Source organism: Pygocentrus nattereri, chromosome 12 (genome assembly GCF_015220715.1).
Source record: "Pygocentrus nattereri isolate fPygNat1 chromosome 12, fPygNat1.pri, whole genome shotgun sequence".
In the NCBI taxonomy this organism is placed as follows: Eukaryota; Metazoa; Chordata; class Actinopteri; order Characiformes; family Serrasalmidae; genus Pygocentrus; species Pygocentrus nattereri.
Genome location: NC_051222.1, coordinates 32005711 through 32028657, shown reverse-complemented (window position 1 = coordinate 32028657; position 22947 = coordinate 32005711). Strand labels below are relative to the sequence as shown.

Genomic DNA, 22947 nt, shown 5'->3' with positions numbered 1-22947 from the left:
CGAGCAACCAAAGAAACCCAAAATTGAGAGCATTTTCTCTATTTAAAAAAATTATAACCATTGTATTTTCCTTATAACAAGCATAAAAAATTGCCAATACTATGCTAATGTCTCAGTAGCTAGCTAGATAACTTTGCCGTTCCACGTTAAATGCCCAGCAGTTCTGACACCTGAAGTGCCCGAATATAACTGCTGCACCATTTAAGGTGAAACGGGAAAATTCAAGCAAGAAGTTGGTGAATCTGACTTCAGGGTCGTATCACCAGAGAATTAGCAGAATTTTTAAAAGCATATTGTGAGCCTTGCAATGTGTTAAGTAGCCAACTACACCACCTTGGGAATTTCACCCCAGGAAATATTTCAATTCACTGAGACCAGCACACAGATCCATTTGTAAATATTCAATAAGAAACCCTTAAAAGATGGCTAGAGATGTGAACTTGAGTTGAACCGGACATTTAATGAAACAGTAAAAAAGATGAATACAACTGTGTTAAATACCTCTTAAAATTGAAACACCACAGTTCTTAGAACAGTAAAGATAATTTAAAAAAAGGCAAAGTATACTGGCTACAAATCTCCACACAAGGAGCAATTACTAGGTGTTGGTTGGGCAAGGACTGCTTCAGCTATTTCTACTCCTACGTCCAGAAACCTTAAAAATCACACCAACACACACACACACACACACACACACACACAAACGCCTTTTAAAAGAGAAGTGCGCGTGAATCCAGCACTACACACAAAGTGTAAAAGGGTAGAGAAAGAGTAGAGAAGAAGCTGTCCGATGGTAACCAGCCCACAAGAAGTGCTGCAGGTACTGACGTACTCTAGAAACACAAGGGAAATTATCGTCAACACCAATTAGCTACAAGCTACTATAACTAGAAGCAATCCTTTTAGCAGCAATACTCCAGCCAATATACCTTTACCTTCTCAAACAGAAATAAAGAGAAGAAAAGGCTTATTACAAATGTTAACCCAAAACAAAATTATTCAACAAAATGTATTGTAAAAATAAAGGCTAACAAACCCAAAATGAAAAAAGCAAATAACCAAAAAAAAAATCAAATCAAAACAGTAAAACAGGAAAGGTAAAACAGCAGTGGCTCCAATGCAAGGCTCTGTGCTTAAATACAGTGAAGGCCACCTAGGCTTGCCAAGGGGCGACGCTCCACACCAGGACCTGGTCATGATTTAAGCAGGTAAAGTAAATAGAGTAAATGTAAACCTTTTGGAGCTGCTAACAATTAAATGCAAACACACATTCAGATGGAAGTTAAACTGTAAGGGTGAATATTCTCTGCTGCATTTACTTCAGTCCGGGGCAGTGAGCGCTCCTCAAGAACCTGTTTTCCGGCAGGCCAGTGCTCAAACCCACCCGTATTCAGGCACAAGGACACACAAACCCACTCGTATTCAGGCAAGCCACCGCGCACACCTAAATACGCAAAAATACTGCCACCGATGACCATATTGTACACGGATGAATGAAGTTACATCGCACCCAACCACACCTTCAGGGTTGTATCAGTCCAGTTAAACACTCAGCTACACGCCGGCGCGCTGTTATGCTGGAGCTAATGTAGCCGGTTGCTAACACGTGGAGAACACTAACACAGGGAAGACGCAACCAGGCAACCAAGGCAACCAGACAACCAGGCAACCAGGCAACCAAGGCAACGAGGAAACCAGGCCAACCAAGGCAACCAGGCAACCAGGCAACCAAGGCAACCAGGCAACCAGGAAACCAGGCAACTAAGGCAACCAGGAAACCAGGCAACCAAGGCAACCAGGCAACCAGGCAACCAAGGCAACCAGGCAACCAGGAAACCAGGCAACCAAGGCAACCAGGAAACCAGGCAACCAAGGCAACCAGGCAACCAAGGCAACCAGGCAACCAATCTTCCCTCCCCTTCCCCTTAACTCCCTAATCTAATGCAAGACAAGTCCAGCAAAAAAAGAACTGATTTGCTTATAAATTTCCCTTCGATGCATAAGAAGGATTTCTCTTAAGAATCTACATCAACGTACAAACCAATAAAATAGACACATTTACTTCAATTATTTAAAGAACAATTGCATTAAATCTGACTATATGTCTGAACTTTAGAAAAATTCACCGGGTGTGTTTCATGGCTCTGTAAAATCATTATATACCATTTTTATTTGTTAAATGCACCTTTTTTTATTTTGATGTGAAACTCAGCTATTCTTGTTCAAATATTTCATTCTACCTTAAATGGTGCAGCAGTAACATTCTAGCACTTCAGCTGTCAGAACTGCCAGACTATTTAAGGTGGAACGGGAAAGTTAGATAGCTAGCTACAAAGACAGTAGCATGCTTTTGGCGATTTTCTATGCTTGTTACAAAGAATATGACCATAATACACTGAAACAATATTACATTAACAAAATACAGTGGTTACACTCACTTTAATGGAGAAAATATTTACATTTGTGGGGTTTTTTTGGTCACTCATCTTGACGGCTTTTCTTTTTTTCTCATAACACATTGTTTTGAAGGCCCTGTAGCCCTAACACTTTGGGCCATGTAGCCCAACGAGAATCAGCACACCCTACCCCTAGACGTGAAATGTGCCAAATGCAGGGCTACAGGCTGAGTAGTAGGGCCAAGGGGTGAAATGAGATTGAGTGAGATTGAAAGTGAGCGTAAGCGCTCAGAGACTTTGAGAAGAGAATCTTATTGGTTCACTAGGGGGGAAATCAGCCAATCACAATCACAACACAGGCAACAGATTAACTGATCTTCAAATCATTGCTGTAGCCAATGTGTGCTTGTGTGCTGTGTGTAGATCCAATGTGCTCACTAGGCTGATGAACAAAAGGTCAGGAAAAGAGAAAGCAGCAAAAAAGGACGAGGGGGGCTGGGGAGCTAAGCAGAAGAGAAAGTTCAAGAGCCGAAGAGAAACCAGCCGACACACTTCGTCGTTCTTCTGTGTCTTCTTTCAATAATCAGGTGAATAAATCATAATTTACCTCTTCATGCGAAAGGGACGGTAGAGCATAGTCTATGGTTTTATTTTACAGCACTAAGCCCATTTTGAGTCGTCTACAGGGAGACAGCTGACTTTCTTGAGGTTTTCTCTAGATTGAACAGGACAGCATAGACCTGTATTAACTTACATACTGATTCCAGCTTGTTTTCAATGGTTTTTGACCACACAAAGTGGGTTATTGACATCTGTTGGAAATGCGACTTTCTCTCCTCTATTTCTAATGAACTAAATGTTCAAAGTAGTGATCAAACCCACTGAAAGACAGAGAACTACAATTTCATGTGTTTTTAAAAATGTCCAGTTTTAAATTTCACTGCATATGAATGTTTGCGAAAGGCAGGTCACCGAATGACCTTTAATGATTAAGGGAGCGAACACATTGATTTTTTTGTTTGTTTGTTTGCACACCATGTCTGCACGTTCGCACTTTGTACTTTGTGTTCCTTGTGCACCGTGTTGTTCTGGAGGAACGTAATTTCACTCCACTGTGTACTTGTACAAAGATGGAATGACAATTAAAAGCCTCTTGACTTGATTTGACTTGAACACATAATTCCCACATATTTAAGCTAAAACAAGGCAAAATCATATCAAATCACTCACGTTAAGGAGACTGGCTTTTCTAACAGGGCTGTGTCGTCGGCTTAAAGGAAGCTACTGTCTACTTTATGACATACGTGTTTCTTCTAAACACGTGGAAAGTGAAACAAAAGAAAGACGTGCTCATTTTTTTTTTGCACTTGTTAGACGGCCCCTTAGTCTGTTGCACTTGTTAGACTGCCCCTTAGCCATGGCCTGTGGACTGTTGTCTTCTCGGGCTTCTGATGTAGCTGTTTACATACATTCATCAGACTGTTCGATAATGCAGTGTCAGGCCTGAAGGAAACGCCACTCAGAGATAAAGGAGGTTGAGTGATTTGGTGGCATTAATTGAGCCGCAGTCATGAAACATATGGTGCTGTAAATGTTCTTAGTAGATACTTAGCAGAAACATCCAACTTATCTGTTTAGTATTCATGATAATTTTTGTGCAGAACAACAGGTCGTAATCTTAATCTTAAACTCTAAAAAACTCTAAAAAAATAAATAAATAAATCAATAAATAAAACAAAATTTAGGAGCTTTCAGTTTCATTCCAGGCAACTGTGACAGTAAACCAAGTTCACTATAACTGACAGAACTCGTGTTGCCAATTTCCAGAAAATTAAATAAGGAACCGGGGGCAGGGTGGTGTGCTGGACTGAAGAGCTCAGACTACTGTGGACCTACAGTATAAAAAATATAGCAGGTCTTACACCATGTATCTATCAGTGTTGGTGGACCAGTTTGACCAGGGAACCTCTGCTGTACAACACTGCAAACCTCACCTGCCCACCACTGACCCTCCTGATGATGTGGCTATATATATTTTTTTTTATCGTAATCATTGCTTCTCCGGCTTTTCCCCTTCACTGATGATCAAATCTCATTCTCTGCTGTTACTGTTTGCTACAGTGGGTTGCAAAAGTATTCAGCCCCCTTGAACTTTTCAACCTTTTGCCACATTTCAGGCTTCAAACATAAAGATATGAAATTGTAATTTTTTGTGAAGAATCAACAACAAGTGGGACACAATTGTGAAGTGGAACGAAATTTATTGGATATTTTAAACTTTTTTTAGAAATAAAAAACTGAAAAGTGGGGCGTGCAATATTATTCGGCCCCTTTACTTTCAGTGCAGCAAACTCACTCCAGAAGTTCAGTGAGGATCTCTGAATGATCCAATGTTGACCTAAATGACTGATGATGATAAATAGAATCCACCTGTGTGTAATCAAGTCTCCGTATAAATGCACCTGCTCTGTGATAATCTCAGAGTTCTGTTTAAAGCGCAGAGAGCATCATGAAGACCAAGGAACACACCAGGCAGGTCCGAGATACTGTTGTGGAGAGGTTTAAAGCCGGATTTGGATAGAAAAAGATTTCCCAAGCTTTAAACATCTCAAGGAGCACTGTGCAAGCGATCATATTGAAATGGAAGGAGCATCAGACCACTGCAAATCTACCAAGACCCGGCCGTCCCTCTAAACTTTCAGCTCAAACAAGGAGAAGACTGATCATAGATGCAGCCAAGAGGCCCATGATCACTCTGGATGAACTGCAGAGATCTACAGCTGAGGTGGGAGACTTTGTCTATAGGACAACGATCAGTGGTACACTGCACAAATCTGGGCTTTATGGAAGAGTGGCAAGAAAAAGCCATTTCTCAAAGATATCCATAAAAAGTCTCATTTAATGTTTGCCACAAGCCACCTGGGAGACACACCAAACATGTGGAAGAAGGTGCTCTGGTCAGATGAAACCAAAATCGGACTTATGTTTGGCGTAAAAGCAATACAGCTCATCACCCTGAACACACCATCCCCACTGTCAAACATGGTGGTGGCAGCATCATGGTTTGGGCCTGCTTTTCTTCAGCAGGGACAGGGAAGATGGTTAATATTGATGGGAAGATGGATGGAGCCAAATACAGGACCATTCTGGAAGAAAACCTGTTGGAGTCTGCAAAAGACCTGAGACTGGGACAGAGATTTATCTTCCAACAAGACAATGATCCAAAACATAAAGCAACATCTACAATGGAATGGTTCACAAATAAACGTATCCAGGTGTTAGAATGGCCAAGTCAAAGTCCAGACCTGAATCCAATCGAGAATCTGTGGAAAGAGCTGAAAACTGCTGTTCACAAACGCTCTCCATCCAACTTCACTGAGCTCGAGCTGTTTTGCAAGGAAGAATGGGCAAAAATTTCAGTCTCTCGATGTGCAAGACTGACAGAGATGTACCCCAAGCCACTTGCAGCTGTAATCACAGCAAAAGGTGGCGCTACAAAGTATTAAAGCAAGGGGGCTGAATAATATTGCACGCCCCACTTTTCAGTTTTTTATTTCTAAAAAAAGTTTAAAATATCCAACAAATTTCGTTCCACTTCACGATTGTGTCCCACTTGTTGTTGACTCTTCACAAAAAATGTCAATTTCATATCTTTATGTTTGAAGCCTGAAATGTGGCAAAAGGTTGAAAAGTTCAAGGGGGCTGAATACTTTTGCAACCCACTGTATCTGGTGTCAACCAGAGGAGGAGGGTTTCCCCGTTTGAGTCTTGGTTCCTCTTAAGGTTTCTTCCTTTTCTTCTTAAGGAGTTTTTTCTTGCTACTGTTACATTTTTGTATTATATTTGGTGATCATTTTGTACCACACTACATTATCAGTGTAACGCTGGAGAGCGATGATGAGGCGGACGCTTGTACTGAGAGAAGCGAGATTTATTAGGGGCAAATCCAGATTCAGGGTCAAAACGGTCCGGGGTCAGAGAGCCAACACGGACAGAATGAGGGACAGACATTGCAAAAAAGGAAAACAGGCTAAACAAACAACGGAGGCCAGCAGAACAGACACCAAACAATACAGTACAATACATACAAAGACCATATTTAAGACTTAAATACAAAAACAACAAGGGTTAATATGACACAGGTGATAAACATAGGTGGTACAATTAAGAGCATGGTCTGGAAACAAGGGGGCAGGACCGGGAAAAACAAGGAAGCAAAACAAAAGCACATGGAGGACTGGGAGGGGCCAATCATGACAGCCAGTATCAAGTAGAACTACTTTAAGTAGCTTTATGCGAACCATACACTAGACGACTGAAAATGCTTTGGAAAGACGAAAGTCTGACACCCTATCACACCTAAAGACAACGTCACAGAGTTTCTAGTCACCGACTATGGTTTTGCAATGACTAGGGTCACTATTTGCAACACTGCAACTAGATTATTGAGATTATTCCCCATCATGCACCTGATGGAAATTTACAAGCATTTAAACACTTTACCTTCTCCACTCTGTAGTGGTACAGATGGGACGATACATGAGCTGGGCATGTAAAGATCTGGGGCTCAGCTCAGTTCCCTGTAGAATTGTATATTCTGGCAGATCATAACACAGAATATTTAATTAACCTGTAAAATGTGCAGTGACTTTTTTCACTTCTATAAAGATCTACACATCAACACAACATGCAGCGACTCAGCGTTTGTTAACTGGATGTCATGAACTAAACCATCAAAAAAAAAAAAAAAGCAAACCACTGTAACAGAAAGAAAAAAATGGGGAAAAACATTGATGCTTGTTCAGTAAAGTCAAAAAAACATCACCTTAAACGGGACTAAAAATGTCCCATAAAATTCACAGAGAGTACAGTATTTAGAGAGTAGAAATCAGAGCATGACTTTTTTGTGGTTTATTTTTCAAATAGGTTCAGGTTCAACGACATGTCCAAACGAAATCTACGACTAGATGACAGATCCCTGCCTGGCCCACTTGAAAACTTTACAGAAAAGTAAGACAAAGTTTTACTATGACCATTGCTATAAAGCTTTAACTGATTTTTTTTTTCAATTTCACTTACTGTGGAAATATTACAACTATATTAGAGCCATTTTTGAGAACCACTAGACTGCACCCCTTATTTATTTGTGCTACTTATGAATTGGCTGAGGGTCATCAAAGATTCAGATGGAAGTTTTCTGTAATGGTTTGTCTTGATTTGTTCAGTAAAAGCACAGAAAATCATTTAAGTACATGGATGAATGAATGATTCAGTTTAAAGTCTGAGGTAGATAAATTAGCCTTATTTAGACTTTCTGTATGATTGTGATATTTGCAGGAGTTAGTAGTGAGTGTGAAAATAAAGAAGCTAAAACTGTACACAAACTATTCTAGCAACTACCAGTTGCCAATCTGATGATATAGCCTGCTGAAAGAACCCATATAAACTATTCATTTTTCAGGTTTGCCTTCCTGTGCGTTGCATGCAGCTCATCAGTTACTTTGCTTGTCTTCAGTATCTGAATTCAGATTGAAAGCATAAGTTAAATTAATGAGCTAAAACTTGGCATTTTTGCTCACATCTGAATATCTTTCTCTCCATCATGTTAATCAGAATGTTGTAAGGAACCCTTGGCTCTCATTGGTCTTTGCCTGCATCTCTCAATTTTGGGTAAAAGGCCACAGGTGCGATCCTCGGTTGCAGTAAGGGTGCATAGAGGGTGCTTGTGAGCACCCTGGTTGAACAGGCACACACACTTGTGGACACAAACTAGTGTGCCATTTGGGACTGGAATAATATCATTCCCCAGTCTCATTCAGTCCCCTACTCAGCCTGTCCACTCTGGCTGTTTGTGTGTTCATATAGAGGCTCCCCATGTTGAGGGCTAAAAAGCAATTAGTGGTGAGTGGAGTAGACCATACAACCCAAGACCAACATTTGTGGTCTACACCTTTACTAACAACAGTGCATCTGTGGTCAACCTCATTAATGTGATGCAAAGTCCCATTTAAAATAACTTCTGCAAGTCGTATGAATTTGAGAGAAAAACGTAGAGCAGTGCAACTGCAAACAGCATTTTGTATTATTGTATTGTATTATTTTGTATTATTTACCATGTTTTACACTGTCTGTCTGCTGTTATCAATCATACAGTTTCAATTCTGTTACATGTGGAAGACTGAAAAAGACTTCATACATTTTCCAACATCCATACCACATGATCTCCAGCACATGAGGACTAATGATAAATAATGAAATAAACAAAGAAATCAGTTTACTGATAGAAATTACGTAACGTTTAAGATGGTATAAAGTTAAGACGATAATGTTCTTCTGCCTAAACTTAAAGTATTGCATAATTTTATCACTTTATTATTACAATTTACAGGGATAATGCCGACACTGAGGCAGCAGATTCTGAGTCTGGTAATCCTGAGCAGGAAACAAATGACGAGTACTTAAAAGGGAGCAACAACGGTACATCACCCACTTCAGGGTAAGACAGAGATCTTTCCTCTCTCTGTGCTGTATATCCAGAATCAGGTTCCTCACTGTTCAGCTATAGTGGCTACATCATCTTCTCACAAGGTTGTAGGTTTTGAATTTAAAAACTTTTGTATATAAATGTGATGGGTGTTGTTAGAAGAAGAACTGTGTCACAAAGAGTCCATTCTGGATCATCCCATGGGTTTTACGGGTGCGTGCCCTGGGGTCCGAGACGCTAGGGGGCTCCCGTAAGTAATCTGGACAAAATCTGAACACACAAACAGACACATATTTTCTAAGCCACTTCTCCCTCAGGGTCGCTGGAGCCTATCCCAGCGGTCATCGGGCGGAAGGCAGGATACGCCCTGGACAGGTCGCCAGTCCATCGCAGGGCAGACAGACAGACACAGACAGTCACACACTCACACCCAGGGGCAATTTATCAACCAACACAAACAATGAACAGAACAATACAAACAAACATGGTGATGATATACGAAACATTTAAACAGTAGTGATGTTGCCCTTCCCAAAACAATCGTGAAGCAATGTCTCAGACAGTCAGGCAGTGCATTCATAGCCATTTTATATAATATCTCTCTGTGAGGGAGCTTTTAGAGTCATTAAAGTCTTCAGATGTCTGGTTCCTATCACCACCACTGTGAACAATTCTGATTCAGTAGGTTCCTCTAGAAGAAACAAACCACTCTGAATGACTGTTTACATCCTAACCATTTAAATTTAGACAAATTTGGTGAAATTCCCCCTTAACGCTCTGCAGACTGATTGCCACGTAGCTTGGTACTGTGCATGTAGATTTATTTCTGTTTAACTTGCTCTGGTAGCACAGGCGTGTCAGGATGACGTATATCATTCTAATCTGTGCCTGACTTCAGTACCATTGCTTAATCTCTGTCTGTTGTAAGGAGGTAGGTGGGTTTCAGAGCAAACGTTTTTACAAATGTATTTTGTAAGATTAACTCTACATAACAGTAACACTTTGCTATCAATAATGTATATATTATATAGTAATACAGTTTGGTCCATAAATATTTGGACAGATGTAAACATTTATCTAATTTTGGTTCTGTACATTACCACAATGAATTTTGAACAAAACCATTCAGATGCAGTTGAAGTTCAGACTTTCAGCTTTAATTCAGTGGGTTGAACAAAATGATTGCATAAAAATTTGAGGAACTAAAGCCTAAAATGTTCATTTCTAATACTTGGTTGAAAACCCTTTGTTAGCAATGACTGCCTGAAGTCTTGAACTCCTGGACATCACCAGACGCTGTTTCCTCCTTTTTAATGCTCTGCCAGGCCTTTACTTTACTGTTTTCAGTTGCTGTTTGTTTGTGGGCCTCTCTGTCTGAAGTTCAGTGTTTAACAAATGAAATGCGTGCTCAATTGGGTTGAGATCAGATGACTGACTTGGCCACTCAAGAATATTACACTTCTTTGCCTTAATAAACTCCTGGGTTGCTTTGGCTTTATGTATTGGGTCATTGTCCATCTGTATTATGAAATGCAGACCAATCAGTTTGGCTGCATTTGGCTGGTTCTGAGCACACAGTATGTCTCTGAATACCTCAGAATTCATCCAGCTGCTTCTGTCCTGTGTCACATCATCAATAAACACTAGTGACCCAGTGCCACTGGCAGCCATGCATGCCCAAGCCATCACACTGAAATGAAAGTAAGTCTGAATGAAAATCCAGGCTTACTTTGTTCTGCTTGAAGCTTCAGCTCAGCTATAGCCGCTTTTCTCACATCTCCAGCAGGAAACCTTTGTAAACAAATGTAAAGTAGTTTTTGTAAAATATCGCTCTGTGTTTGATTTTTTACAAAGCTGAAATCATCTGGTGTGCCCATACATGCAAATAAGTCTGTCAATTCATCTCTAAATTATCAATGCTCATCTTAAATCTTTCTTTTTGACTTTTTGTTGCTACTAACTAGGCAAGATTGTTGTTGATTCAAATTCAAATCCTGCTCCGAATCCTGGCGCTGAAAATTATTTAGCAATTAGCTTACCTTATGGGTGCAATATTGTCTAAAATATCTTGAAAAGCAGGTTCATGCCAATCCATTGACTTTCAGCTTCACAAACATGCAGCCAGATGCCATTCACAATTACATTACATTTACATCACCACCCATTAAATCTTTTTTTGCCAAAAATATTTTCCACTAGATTTTCTTTTTTCTTTACAAAATTTTGAAATTGGATCTGTTTCTACAGTAACCCTCCAAAACTCTGGTGGCATGCACTTTCTCCTGACTTACTGGTTTATCATGTTTGTTCTCAATATGTCTGCAACTTTCAGGCTCTCAGTGAAAAAGGAGTCAGAGAGCAAAGAAACACAAACAGACAACACATATGAGGTGTTGCGAGATGAGGAACAGAAGAGGAGAAAGATGGAAGAAATTGCGTTCTTGAAACGTGAGAACAAAAGACTGACTCGACAGGTACATCACAAAAGTCTACAAAATCAGAATCGTCTTGTGGAGGTTTTTTATTAGATCCCTACATTGTTCGTCATTAATGTAATCAGTTTATGAATAAAACCAGTATTGACTGCGATGTCTACAATTCTGTGCCTTCACTATTTATCTCATTCAAGAGAGTCTTTGTCTGTTTCTGGTAGAAAATAAGTGGCATATTCATTTGGACGGCCTCTGTGGTGTCAGTGACTGCAGTGTTTGTTATGCTGCACTTTAATGTCAAAGGTAAACTCAGATCAAACTACAGATTACAAAATTTTACAGTTATTGAAACTCAAACCCTGTATTTAAACTGCTTACAAAGACAGTCTCCCTAATAGTGACTTGTATATTCAAGGCTATGAGGTGAATTATCCTAAGCTGAGACTGATGCTGGTGGGTAAGACTGGAGCTGGGAAGAGCACGTCAGGAAACACCATCCTGGGTGAAGAGGCTTTCAAAGTCGATGTGTCTCCAGCCTCTGTGACTTTGGATTGTGGCACTATGAACAAAGTTGTGGGTGGATGGAACATCACCCTGATTGACACCCCTGGGGTGATGGATACATGGCCAACATCAGAAGAAACAGCCCACAGAGCACATAAATGTATCTCCATGACGAGTCCTGGTCCTCATGTGTTCCTGCTGGTGGTCAGATTGGGAAGATTCACAGAGGAGGAGATGAACGCCATGAAGTGGATTCAGGAGAACTTTGGAGAAGAAGCTGTGAAGTTCACCATGATACTCTTCACCGGTGGAGATCTGCTGAATGGAAAACCCATTGAGAAGTTTATCAGTAACAGTTTAGAGCTTCAGAATTTTGTAGACACCTGTGGAGGTAGATATCACGTCTTCAACAACCACGACAAAAGTAACCAAAGTCAAGTTAAAGAGTTGTTTAAAAAGATAGATCTAATATTACATGAAAATATGGGCTACATTCACTTACACCAGGTCTACCAGAAAGTCCAGCAAAACACCATAGAAGAAAAGCAGGATAAGCAAGATAAGCTGAAGGAGATGGCAGTTAAATTGAGAGATGAGCAGAATGAAAACATAAAATGTGTTGCAGAGCTAGAAAAGGCCTCTAATATAATCATCATATTACAGGTTGCAGTTGCTGCCTTAGTAGCTCTCTGTGTGGGATTGTGTTGTAAGAAGGCAAAATAGCTGAGCCTTCAGGAGAACATGTCCAACACGGGGTCTGCAGACCTTTTTATAACTAAATAAACTAAAATATTCACGCCCCGTCCCATTTCTTCATTTTACCCCTACCCCTTGTTTTCAAACGTCACCCTAAACCCTTGGAACTGAGTTAAAAGGCATCATAAGCCTTCAAGGAGGGGGGCAAGTATTTATTATCACCCACCCCTGATTCTTCAGTGATACGAAGCTAAAGTCAGCTATTCTTGCTAGAATTTTCCTGTTCCACCTTAAGAGGTGCAGCAGTTACATTCTGGCGCTTTAGGCATCAGAACTGCTGGACTATTTATGGTGGAACGGGAAAATTAGCTAACTAGTTACCAAGACATTAGCATGCTATTAGCAATTTCTGTGCTTGTTATGAAGAAAGCGAGCAAAATACACTGAAACCACATTAAAGAAAATACAGTGGTTATCAGTTTTAACAGAGAAAATACATTGGTCTGTTTGGAGTCTCTGAAAAGCCTGTGTTTGGAGGGCCGTGTAGCCCTAACTCTTCGACCCACCCCTCTATCTCAACAAGAATCAGGACACCCTATGCCTAGACATGAATGCACAAAACAGAGGGCTATGGGCTGAGTGGTAGGGGCGAGGAGTGAAATGGGATTGGGCCTTACAATGCTTGCCAGACAAAGCACTCTATCTCTCTACAACTCTCTGTATACCTGTCCTTCTACAACTCTAACTATCTATCCATCTGCAAATCTATCTATCTACAGTGGTGTGTGGAAGTTTGTGAACCCTTTAGAGTTTTCTAGATTTTTACATAAATTTGACCTAAAACTTCATCAGATTTCCACAGAAATCCTAATCGTAGATAAAGAGAACCGAATAAAACCACTGAGACACAAATATTAGAACTGGCCTTTTATTTACTGAGGAAAATGATGCAATTTTATAGATCTATGTGTGGCAGAAGTATGCAAACCTTTGCTTTCAGTATCTAGTGTGACCTGCTTGTGCAGCAGTAACTGCAACTAAATGTAACTGTTGATTGGTGCTGCACATCAGCTTCATGGAATTTGAGACCAATTCTCTAAACATAAAAGCTTCAGTTCTGTTATGTTGGTGGGTTTCCTCCCATGACCTGCTGCTTCTAGGTCCTTCCACAATATTTCTATAGGATTACGGTCCACTGTATATACTACCACCACCATGTTTCACAGATGGGATAAGGTTCTTATGCAGGAATGCAGCGTTTTCCTTTCTCCAAACACAAAGCTTTTCATTTAAACCACAAAGTTCTATTTTGGTCTCATCCGTCCACAAAACATTCTTCCAATAGCCTTCTGGCTTGTGCACTTGATCTTTAGCCAGTGTTCTTTTTGGAGAGCAGTGGCTTTCTCCTTGTCATGCACACCATTACTGTTCAGTGTTCTCCTGATGGTGGACTCATGAACATTAACATTGTGGACTGCTCCTGGGGAGGGAAACAGTGGTCTTGAATTTCCTCCGTTTGTACACAGTCTGTCTGACTGTGGATTGGTGGAGTCCAAACTCTTTAGATATGGTTTTGTAACCTTTTCCAGCCTGATGAGCATCAACGTCTCTTTTGATAGATCCCTGTTCTTTAAATAAATCAGGGTGCCCACTCACACCTGATTGTCATCCCATTGGCTGAAAACACCTGACTTTAATTTCACCTTCGAATGATCTCCTAATCCTACAGGTTCACACACTTTTGCCATTCAGATACGTAACACTGGATCTACTTTTAAGACTTCTGTGAACATCTCATGAGGTTTTAGGTCAAATTTATGGAGAAACAGAGAAAATTCTAAAGGGTTCACAAACCTTTAAGCACCACTGTATCTATCTATCTATCTATCTATCTATCTATCTATCTATCTATCTATCTATCTATCTATCTACAACTCTATCTATCTGTCTGTCTATCTATCTTAAATATCTTTCTAATCTTTATCATTTTCTTTTTATTTTACTTTTTTTATATTTTGCAAGTAAAATAAAAGCAAAAAAAAAAGGAAATGCAAATCTATATATTTTTTTAGTCCCTTCAGGCATATCACCATTAATTTAGATGTCTTGAAACTGTTCCACCTTTAAAAAAAGAGAGAAGGGTTACTATTAAGGCCCATGACACATATAAGTATTTGCATTTGATAATATTATTATAGAAGCACATCTGTTCTTTTTCATTTGCAGAAATAGTCAAGAAATGCCTTCTCATCAAATAACATGCTAAACAATGTGGCCTCTTACACAAAATAAACATCGGCTGATATTGAAAACACTGTAAATGTAGCTACTGTGATATAAATGAGTCCTACAGTTTCTGATTAGGCTGACTGAATAACTGGCTCTTAATGTATGTATTGTGATATGAACTCAGTTGTTCCGCAGACCTTAAAACACACTGTTACCTTTCTTTCTTATTTCATTATTATTATTATTATTATTATTATTGTTGTTGTTGTTGTTGTTGTTGTTGTTGTTGTTGTTGTTGTTGTTTTATAATGGATATGTGATTCTGTGATCTATACATTCCTTCTCTCAAATGCAGCTGTCTATAATAATATGAAAGTTAATAAATAAAAAAAAAGATTTGGGGAAAAAAAAGGCCTGCGAGTTTCTGTCAACAGTATGCGCGTCTGGCTGAGTCTCAAATGGCTCCCTACTCCCTACGTAGTGCACTATGTAGGTCACGAAAAAGCAGCTTCACACCCAAACAGCGCAGTGAACGTCTAACAGAGAGCCATTTACATTCGCCCATACGCTGTACGACTCCCTGTCTACCATCTAGCGCACTACTTGGGTGGAGAAGAACTAGTTTCCAGACCGAAGAAGCGCACTATAGAGGGAGCAGGGAGGCATTTGGGATCAAATGCAGCTGTCTATAATAATATGAAAGTTAATAAATAAAAAAAAAGATTTGGGGAAAAAAAAGGCCTGCGAGTTTCTGTCAACAGTATGCGCGTCTGGCTGAGTCTCAAATGGCTCCCTACTCCCTACGTAGTGCACTATGTAGGTCACGAAAAAGCAGCTTCACACCCAAACAGCGCAGTGAACGTCTAACAGAGAGCCATTTACATTCGCCCATACGCTGTACGACTCCCTGTCTACCATCTAGCGCACTACTTGGGTGGAGAAGAACTAGTTTCCAGACCGAAGAAGCGCACTATAGAGGGAGCAGGGAGGCATTTGGGATTCGGCCCAAAGTCAACGCTCCCTGTTAAAACTTCCGTCTCCCTCTGGGCGCTTCGCTTCCCCTCAAACTTTCCGTCATGTCCAACAACAACGCCAGCACCAACCTGGCCGTCGCTCACAAAGCTGTCAAACAGCTCCGGCTGGAGGCCAGCGTCCGGAGAATCCACGTAAGAGCGGAAAATGAACTTTAAAACGGCGGGTGAAAGTTTATTGGGCGAAGTTTTCAGTGGAAAGCAGGTGGTAGGTTAGCATCTGGCTAACTAACTTAGCCAACCTGGGTTAACCAGCAGACAGCTGGGGAGCTGGGCGGCCTGCTAGCTCGCTGTTCAGCCCTGTCTGTACAGTAAAGCGGTCGAAAATACGTGTTTTTAGCGTATTAATGATCTAATTCGTGTATTTCTTTAGGGAAAAGGGTTCGAAGCGTTGAACGACGTTATTGCTGTCGGTCGCTCCCTCAGGGACCCATAAACAAGTGGCTGGTCATTGTTTTGTTTCCTGCTCATACAAATACGAGCAAAGCCTTAAAAAAGCCAAATGAGTGAGTTACTATCAGCTTTAGACACGACGAGAAGAGTTTAACGCCACAAATGCCGAGTATTCATCTGTAACTTTGGGCGTAAAAGGCGTTTTACCCTCTAATAAAGGTGGCATCGTTCAGAAGACAGCGTTTATTTTGCTTGTATGAGTTGAGCACTGAAAGAGAAAAGCCTTAGTAGTGTTTATGGAATAACACACAATACACAGCCACTTTATATCTCATCAGTGCTTATTAATCAGTCTGACGACAAACTAATGATGCAGTTGTGTGCAAAGGTTTGAACACCCCGGTCAAATGATTTATTTGGCTCCTGAAAACAAGTGAACACGGTTAACTGGACAGGGAACAAACTTAACTAGCAAAAGTTCATGCACAATTTCTGTTTATTTACAGAGCTCAACACACTGAGGGGGGAAACGACACGAAGCGACAGGGTAAATGTGCTGTGACTGAGGCTCGGGCCAAATTTAGTTTTATTTTTTCCCCCAATTTGTTAAATTTAGCCCACAAAAAGAGTCATTTAAGTGCGTTAAAGGGTCTTGATCTTCTCTTAGGAAACCGATAGAATCTGTCGTTTTGACCAGGGGCACACAAACTTTTGCACACGACCGTATTGTGACTTCAGTGAAATAACGGCTCGGTTCGAGCTGAAGTGAAAGCAACTTAAAAATAATAATGATAATAATAATAATAAGGTCCGTCTTCCGCCAAGGTCCATGTTCATCTATCGAGTAACCAGAACTGCAGTGGACCTTCATAGCACATCCAGCATCGATCAGCACAGCAACCGGAGTGTGTTGGGCTGTTTTTGGATCCTGTGCTGAAGGTCCGAAGTGAAGAGCCGAACCAGCACAATAGAAAGACGTTAAGCACAAAAAACATGATTGATGAACTAGGCTGCACCAGTATGAGCATTACTGATATTCTTCATGTTCATATCTGCCAAAGCAGATACACAAACGTTATAAAGTGTAGACACCAGGACTAGGATGGCCTGGGTTAGTCTGTCGTTGATTTCTAATGGGTTGCAAACACAGTAAAATAAATTAAATGCTGATATTTTAATAAAGTAGCCCAGGGTCACCTACATGTTCTGCTCTTTCAGAGGGCAGTTATTTATTATTGCCCACCCCTAATTCACCCCTTCAGTGATACGAAGCTGAAGACAGACATTCGCCAGCTTCCCATTTGAATTGTCCCGTTCCACGTTAAGTGCTGCAGCAGTTACATGCGGCAGAACTGCTGGACTGTTGAAGGTGGAACGGGAAATTTATCGGGTAGCTAAAGAGACATTGGCTTACTAGTGATCTTTTATGCTTGTTCTGAAGAAAAGGACCCTGATACATTGAAACGACATTAAACTATGACTTTGGTCGCTGGTGCAGTCATCTCGCCCGTTTCGCTTTTTTCCCTCATAACTCTGGAGTGTGCCTGTGAAACACCGCCGTTTGGAGGGCCATGTAGCCCTAATACTTCGCCGTACCCCTCTAACTCAACAAAAATCAGGAAACCTTATCCCTAGACGGGCTTCGGAACAAGGTGTGAAGCCGTGGGTCCTTCCCCAACAACCATTTCACTAGATCATCTTTGCTATGGACAATAACACTAAATCACTGTAAATAACAATAACACTGAGTCACTTTAAAATGTATATATGCTTCACGGGTTATACCTTGTTTAATCTAAATATTTTGTACATAGCAGATTTTTTTTTCTACGTACATCCCTCCTGTCTCTATATTTTGTCTATATTTCAGCTTCGGTATTTTTTTTGAGTATTTTTATAACTTTAGCTGAGCCTCGCCCCAAGCATTTCAATACATGGATGTCCCGACATGTGCAAATAACAAATAAACTTGAAACTTGGACATGAATGCGCAAAACGGACGAACTAAGGGTGATAAGTGGTAGGGGTGAGGAGTGGGATTGGGCCTAAATCACTGGATTGTTAGAAAAGGCTAGAAGTATACAGAAGTAATTATCATTTGAAAATAGACTGGAAAAGTGCAAAAGCATCAGTTTAACTTAACTATCTGGAAACATAATGAGAAGACGGCATTATTTCTGAGTCTTTGTGAACAAGATGTTGTTAAAGTGATCATTTTTGGTTGACTCTTGAGAGTCTTCTTTGCCAGGTGTCTCAAGCGGCCACAGACCTGAAGAACTTCTGCCTACAGAATGCCCATAAAGACCCGCTGCTGATGGGCGTCCCATCTGGCGACAACCCCTTCCGTCCACCCAAGTCATGTGGGCTGCTTTAGAGGTACCCAGATCAACCTACACAACCTTTATTTCAGTCCTCCTCCACTTATCCCACCCTGAATTATGATGATATTGATGTAGGGTACTTAGCCCAGCAAGCCTCTGCTGTCTTTTCTTTAGTGAAGCTGCTCTGTTCTGCTCTTTTAGCTGTGAAAACTGCACCAAAATGCCATAAAGGACCCAAATCCCATTATTAATCCCCTATTTTATGATTGGTTGGTTGTCCTGATTGGTTGTCCTGTATTGCACCCTCATTCAGTCCAGGCTGAAACACTCTTTATAACTTCAGTGTGAGTGGGCGGAGCTGAATAGGTGGATATTTGTGAACATACTCAGCAAAAAGGTTTAGTTTTGTAGCTTAACATTACATATATGGACTGAGGAGTGAACAGTTTGTTTCAAAACTTGTATCAAACAATGTTTACACACGATGCAAAACTCATTTCAGAAAGGTGAAGGTTGTTTTTTCCATGAGCACTTTAAAAATGTTTTCTTGCTACGTTACATTTCTGTGAAGTTTATTTAAGCCGCTGTTGCACAATGTTGTCTCAGGGCAACAAACCCATTTTCCTTCTCCGTCTGGTAATCCAATGGACGAGTCTGCGTTTGGTGGATTCCAGGAGAACAGTACTTGTCTGACTGCATTGTGCCAAGTGAAAAGTTTGGTGGAGGGGGGATTATGGTGTGGGGTTGTTCCTCAGGAGTTGGGCTCGGACCCTTAGTTCCACTGAAAGGAACTCTTAATGCTTCAGCACCAAGAGAGTTTGGACAATTTCATGCTCCCAACTTTGTGGGAACAGTTTGGGGATGACCCCTTCCTGTTCCAACATGACTGCACACCAGTGCACAAAGCAGGTCCATAAAGACATGGATGAGCCAGTTTGGTGTGGAAGAACTTGACTGTCCTGCACAGAGTCCTGACCTCAACCCGATAGAACACCGATAGATTGAAACCGATAGATTGAAAATTTTGATGGTGCGCTAGTAAATTAAGGACGTTTCTACACGTTTTTAATGTTATTAAAATTCCGTCCACACTAATTTTCTTTCCCTTCCACAGCTGCTGATGGCTGAGGACCACTGAAGATGATGGTCATCTGAAAAAACATCTTGGAAACACTACACACACACACGCACACGCACATACACACACTTCAGTACAGAGTTGTGAGAATTCTTTTTGCTGCATTCGTCTCCTCTTATGGACACTCTATCCGATAAAGCTGCGTTACACTGTGTTATCCACGTTGGTACGATCCACTTGTAGGTATTCATACACTACAGTACTGTATTCACATTGTCTCAGAACTACATCACCCGTAATACCATCCTGATTTAGTGGTCCATATCCTGTTCCTAAAGACAGAAAGGGTTAGAAATGGTTACAAGCTCTTTTCCTTCGTACTTGCACCCTCAGAGTGCACTGGGAGTAAATGTATAACACTAAAAAAAAGAAACAAGAAGACTGTTACAAATAACCACACTCCTTCATGTCAGTCGAAAAACCTTGAATACAATCGTTCACACTGTTAGACATGAAGTGGATCATTCAAAGCAGGACTGATGTTACCAACACATTATGGCCTTCATTTCCAACAAACCAAAACGTTTCCCAGCAGTGACTGTTAACCTGTAAGTTTTTATATGAAGAAAAAAATAGAATCTGTTTTTTAATAGATAAATATCGGAACTTTTTATATTAAATTCTAACTGAGTTGTAGGTGTAATTTTTAAAAGTGATCCTTTGCTAATTTATTAGTGCTGTGAAGCAGAAGCAGGGCTGGGCGATATAACGTCTGTGTTCTGTAATTGCGTTATGGAATGCGTTCTATACGAGTTTGAATGGGAAGGGAAAGTGTAGAACTGCGCCATCTGCTGGTTGCATTGAAAACATTTTGAATTGTTATTAATTTTGCAATATGGGATCATTTTGGTTACAGCTTGAGTAACCTTTGAGAGAGACACTTTTGCAACCATGCAGGCACAGTAGCTACAAACACAGTAGGAAAGCTGTTATACACAATATAAAGTTACATAATTGTAAAGATTAAAAATACAATTGAACTACAAATCCCACGGTGCTACTTCATAGGATGGAATGACTGATGGACAGAGTTTGTAGTCAGTCTTGTGGGAAACACCTAATAACCAAGTTACTCGTTTGGAGCATTCACACAGTGTGGAATGCAGCTGAACATGGGGGCCATTTGGCACATTATATTGTGCAGATTTGCAGAACCTCCAGTTCATTGTTAACCTACATTTTGAAGGCAACCGGCAGGGCACGAACTAACCACTTTCCCTTCACTTTCATATTTGTTCATAAACATTTTAATGCGTTACTCCAGCACAAATGTGTCTGGTTCAAATCCAAGTCATATGTTAAAGGAATAGTTCAGTCAAGAATTGTTTCTAACGGTGAGTAAAAGCAAGTAACCACCAATGGCATCATGCTGACTGGTGCTTAGCAACATCCACTCATTTTTAGCCATGCTAACATGATTTGTCAACCTATTCTTGTTACATTAGGCCTAATAGAGCCATTCTGAGGAGCCTGGCCACTTCCTATTTCCCCTATTATATCAGAAACATGACTGCTAAATAGCAGAGGGCGTCCACAAGCGAGTCCTCAACGAATGTGGGTGAATAGCTCAACGGCTAAAAACAAAAAGTTAAAATGGATTCTAATCACTTGACTAGAACTTTAATTTTAGAAAATTAGAAGGATGTATTTTGCTAAAAAAAAAACAAACAACACATTTGTATGTTTCCTTTTTCTACAGCAAACAGTTTTTGGGCAGCAGGTCTCATTACTGCTACGGAGTGATGATTGATTGGCGAGCAGAGCAGCTCATTGGCGGTTCACATGAACATACACGAGGCGCCGTTTTAAACTCCTATAACGAGTTTTAAAGCTCTTAAAAATATAACAGCGGTGTTAAAATGTTTTATGCTGCTCTGTGTTCGGGAAATTATTGTATTCTTTTATATTAAAAATGCTCAACCATTTATAAGCAATGATTTTTCGCAGATGCTCCATATAAACCCGTTCAGTTTGGACTCGCTCAGGAGCGCCCTCTAGTGTTTGAGAACCCCTGGAGACATGATTCTCCTCTCTGCAGGTTCTCTGCTACTACTGCATGAATGTGTTTGAAGGAAGATCACATACTTTCCTTAGATAAATATGACGTGTGAGCTACAGTCAAAGATAAATTTGTTGATTTTACACACAGTTGTGCCTTTGATGAACTTTAAGTGTGCTTGGACATAAACACACAAATGTAGACCTCTTTGGAAACCTGTTGCCTGGCTGAATAGCTAGCCTGCTGCGTTTGTCATGCTACCATGATTTCTCCGCCACGTTGCCCAGCCCTGGTGTGAACGGTTGTTTTTAACTATGTTTTGGGTTTTAGATATTGTTTGTTACTCTGATGATGCTTTTCTTCCCACTGTAGTGTCCTGTGTTCATTAGCTTAGCAAAAATCCTAATCTCCTCTATGGGCTCAGTCTCAAATGTCTCTTTGCTTCCTATGCAGTGCACTGCGTGTGCTTGGCTTCTGCACCCAAATAGTGCACTAAATGTTAGGGAGTCATTCAATACCAATGTAAATGGGATTATAATCTATATCTGATGGATATAGAATATGCTATTTGGGAGTGGATGACATCTTTCATGACCTACATAGTGCACTACATGTAGTGTAGGGAGCCACTTGTGATTCAGCCTTATGGGTTCTTCTGGGTCTATGTACTCGTGTTCTGCCCAGTGTGGAAAGTAAACGCTGATGTCCGTCGTGTTCATTAGAACATGAAAGGTGAACAGTTTTCATAAACCTGGTAGATACGACGTGTATTTATATCTTTCTGATTTGATTTTGTGTTGGGCTGTTAAATCTGTGTGCCTTATAGTGGAACTTCTGAGTAGTTCACTTGTTTTCTATCCACTAGTAAAGCAGCCTCCTTTTGACCCTGATCTCTGTGGGTGTCTTTCTTTGCTTAACCTGTGGGTTTCAAACGTTCCAATTCATTTACAATTTGCACTCATAAAACGATGCTTCTTAAAGGCTTTTAGAGTAAAGAAAATGGTTCTATGTAGAACCATGAACATTCGAAGAGCCTTTTGGCATGATTAAAGGGTACTGCGTCACAGAAACGTTCTTCAGATTGATGGAGAACGACATGCGTTTGGTTGTATATAGAATCTTTTTGAAAAGGGTTTTACTGTTATGATACAAGCTTGTAATAATAGAAGACCCCCTATATAGTGCTATATAGAACCATCTATAGCACTTTATCCATCAATCTGAAAAATAATTTCATGATGCAAAGTACTCGTTCATCTTGCAAAGGGTTCTCTTGAGTGTTCATTGTTCCAAAGAACCATCTTTTTCAGGAGTGTATATTTTA

General features: G+C 40.4%; 2 protein-coding genes across 2 annotated transcripts; both read left to right on the top strand.

Moving 5' to 3' along the window:
- The first annotated feature begins 2869 nt into the window (after window positions 1–2869).
- Window positions 2870–12841, top strand: LOC108443953 (GTPase IMAP family member 7-like). Its single transcript, XM_017724873.2, has 6 exons — window positions 2870–2983; window positions 7323–7406; window positions 8785–8892; window positions 11213–11354; window positions 11534–11615; window positions 11728–12841. Exons 2-6 carry the CDS (start codon window positions 7339–7341, stop codon window positions 12537–12539), a joined length of 1212 nt encoding a protein of 403 aa, XP_017580362.2. The 5' UTR covers window positions 2870–2983; window positions 7323–7338; the 3' UTR covers window positions 12540–12841.
- Window positions 12842–15752: 2911 nt separating this feature from the next.
- Window positions 15753–22513, top strand: si:ch211-286b5.5 (uncharacterized protein LOC100003596 homolog). Its single transcript, XM_017724871.2, has 3 exons — window positions 15753–15907; window positions 18414–18541; window positions 19601–22513. The coding sequence occupies exons 1-2, from the start codon at window positions 15818–15820 to the stop codon at window positions 18537–18539; spliced, it is 216 nt and encodes a 71-aa protein (XP_017580360.1). The 5' UTR covers window positions 15753–15817; the 3' UTR covers window positions 18540–18541; window positions 19601–22513.
- Window positions 22514–22947: the final 434 nt, after the last annotated feature.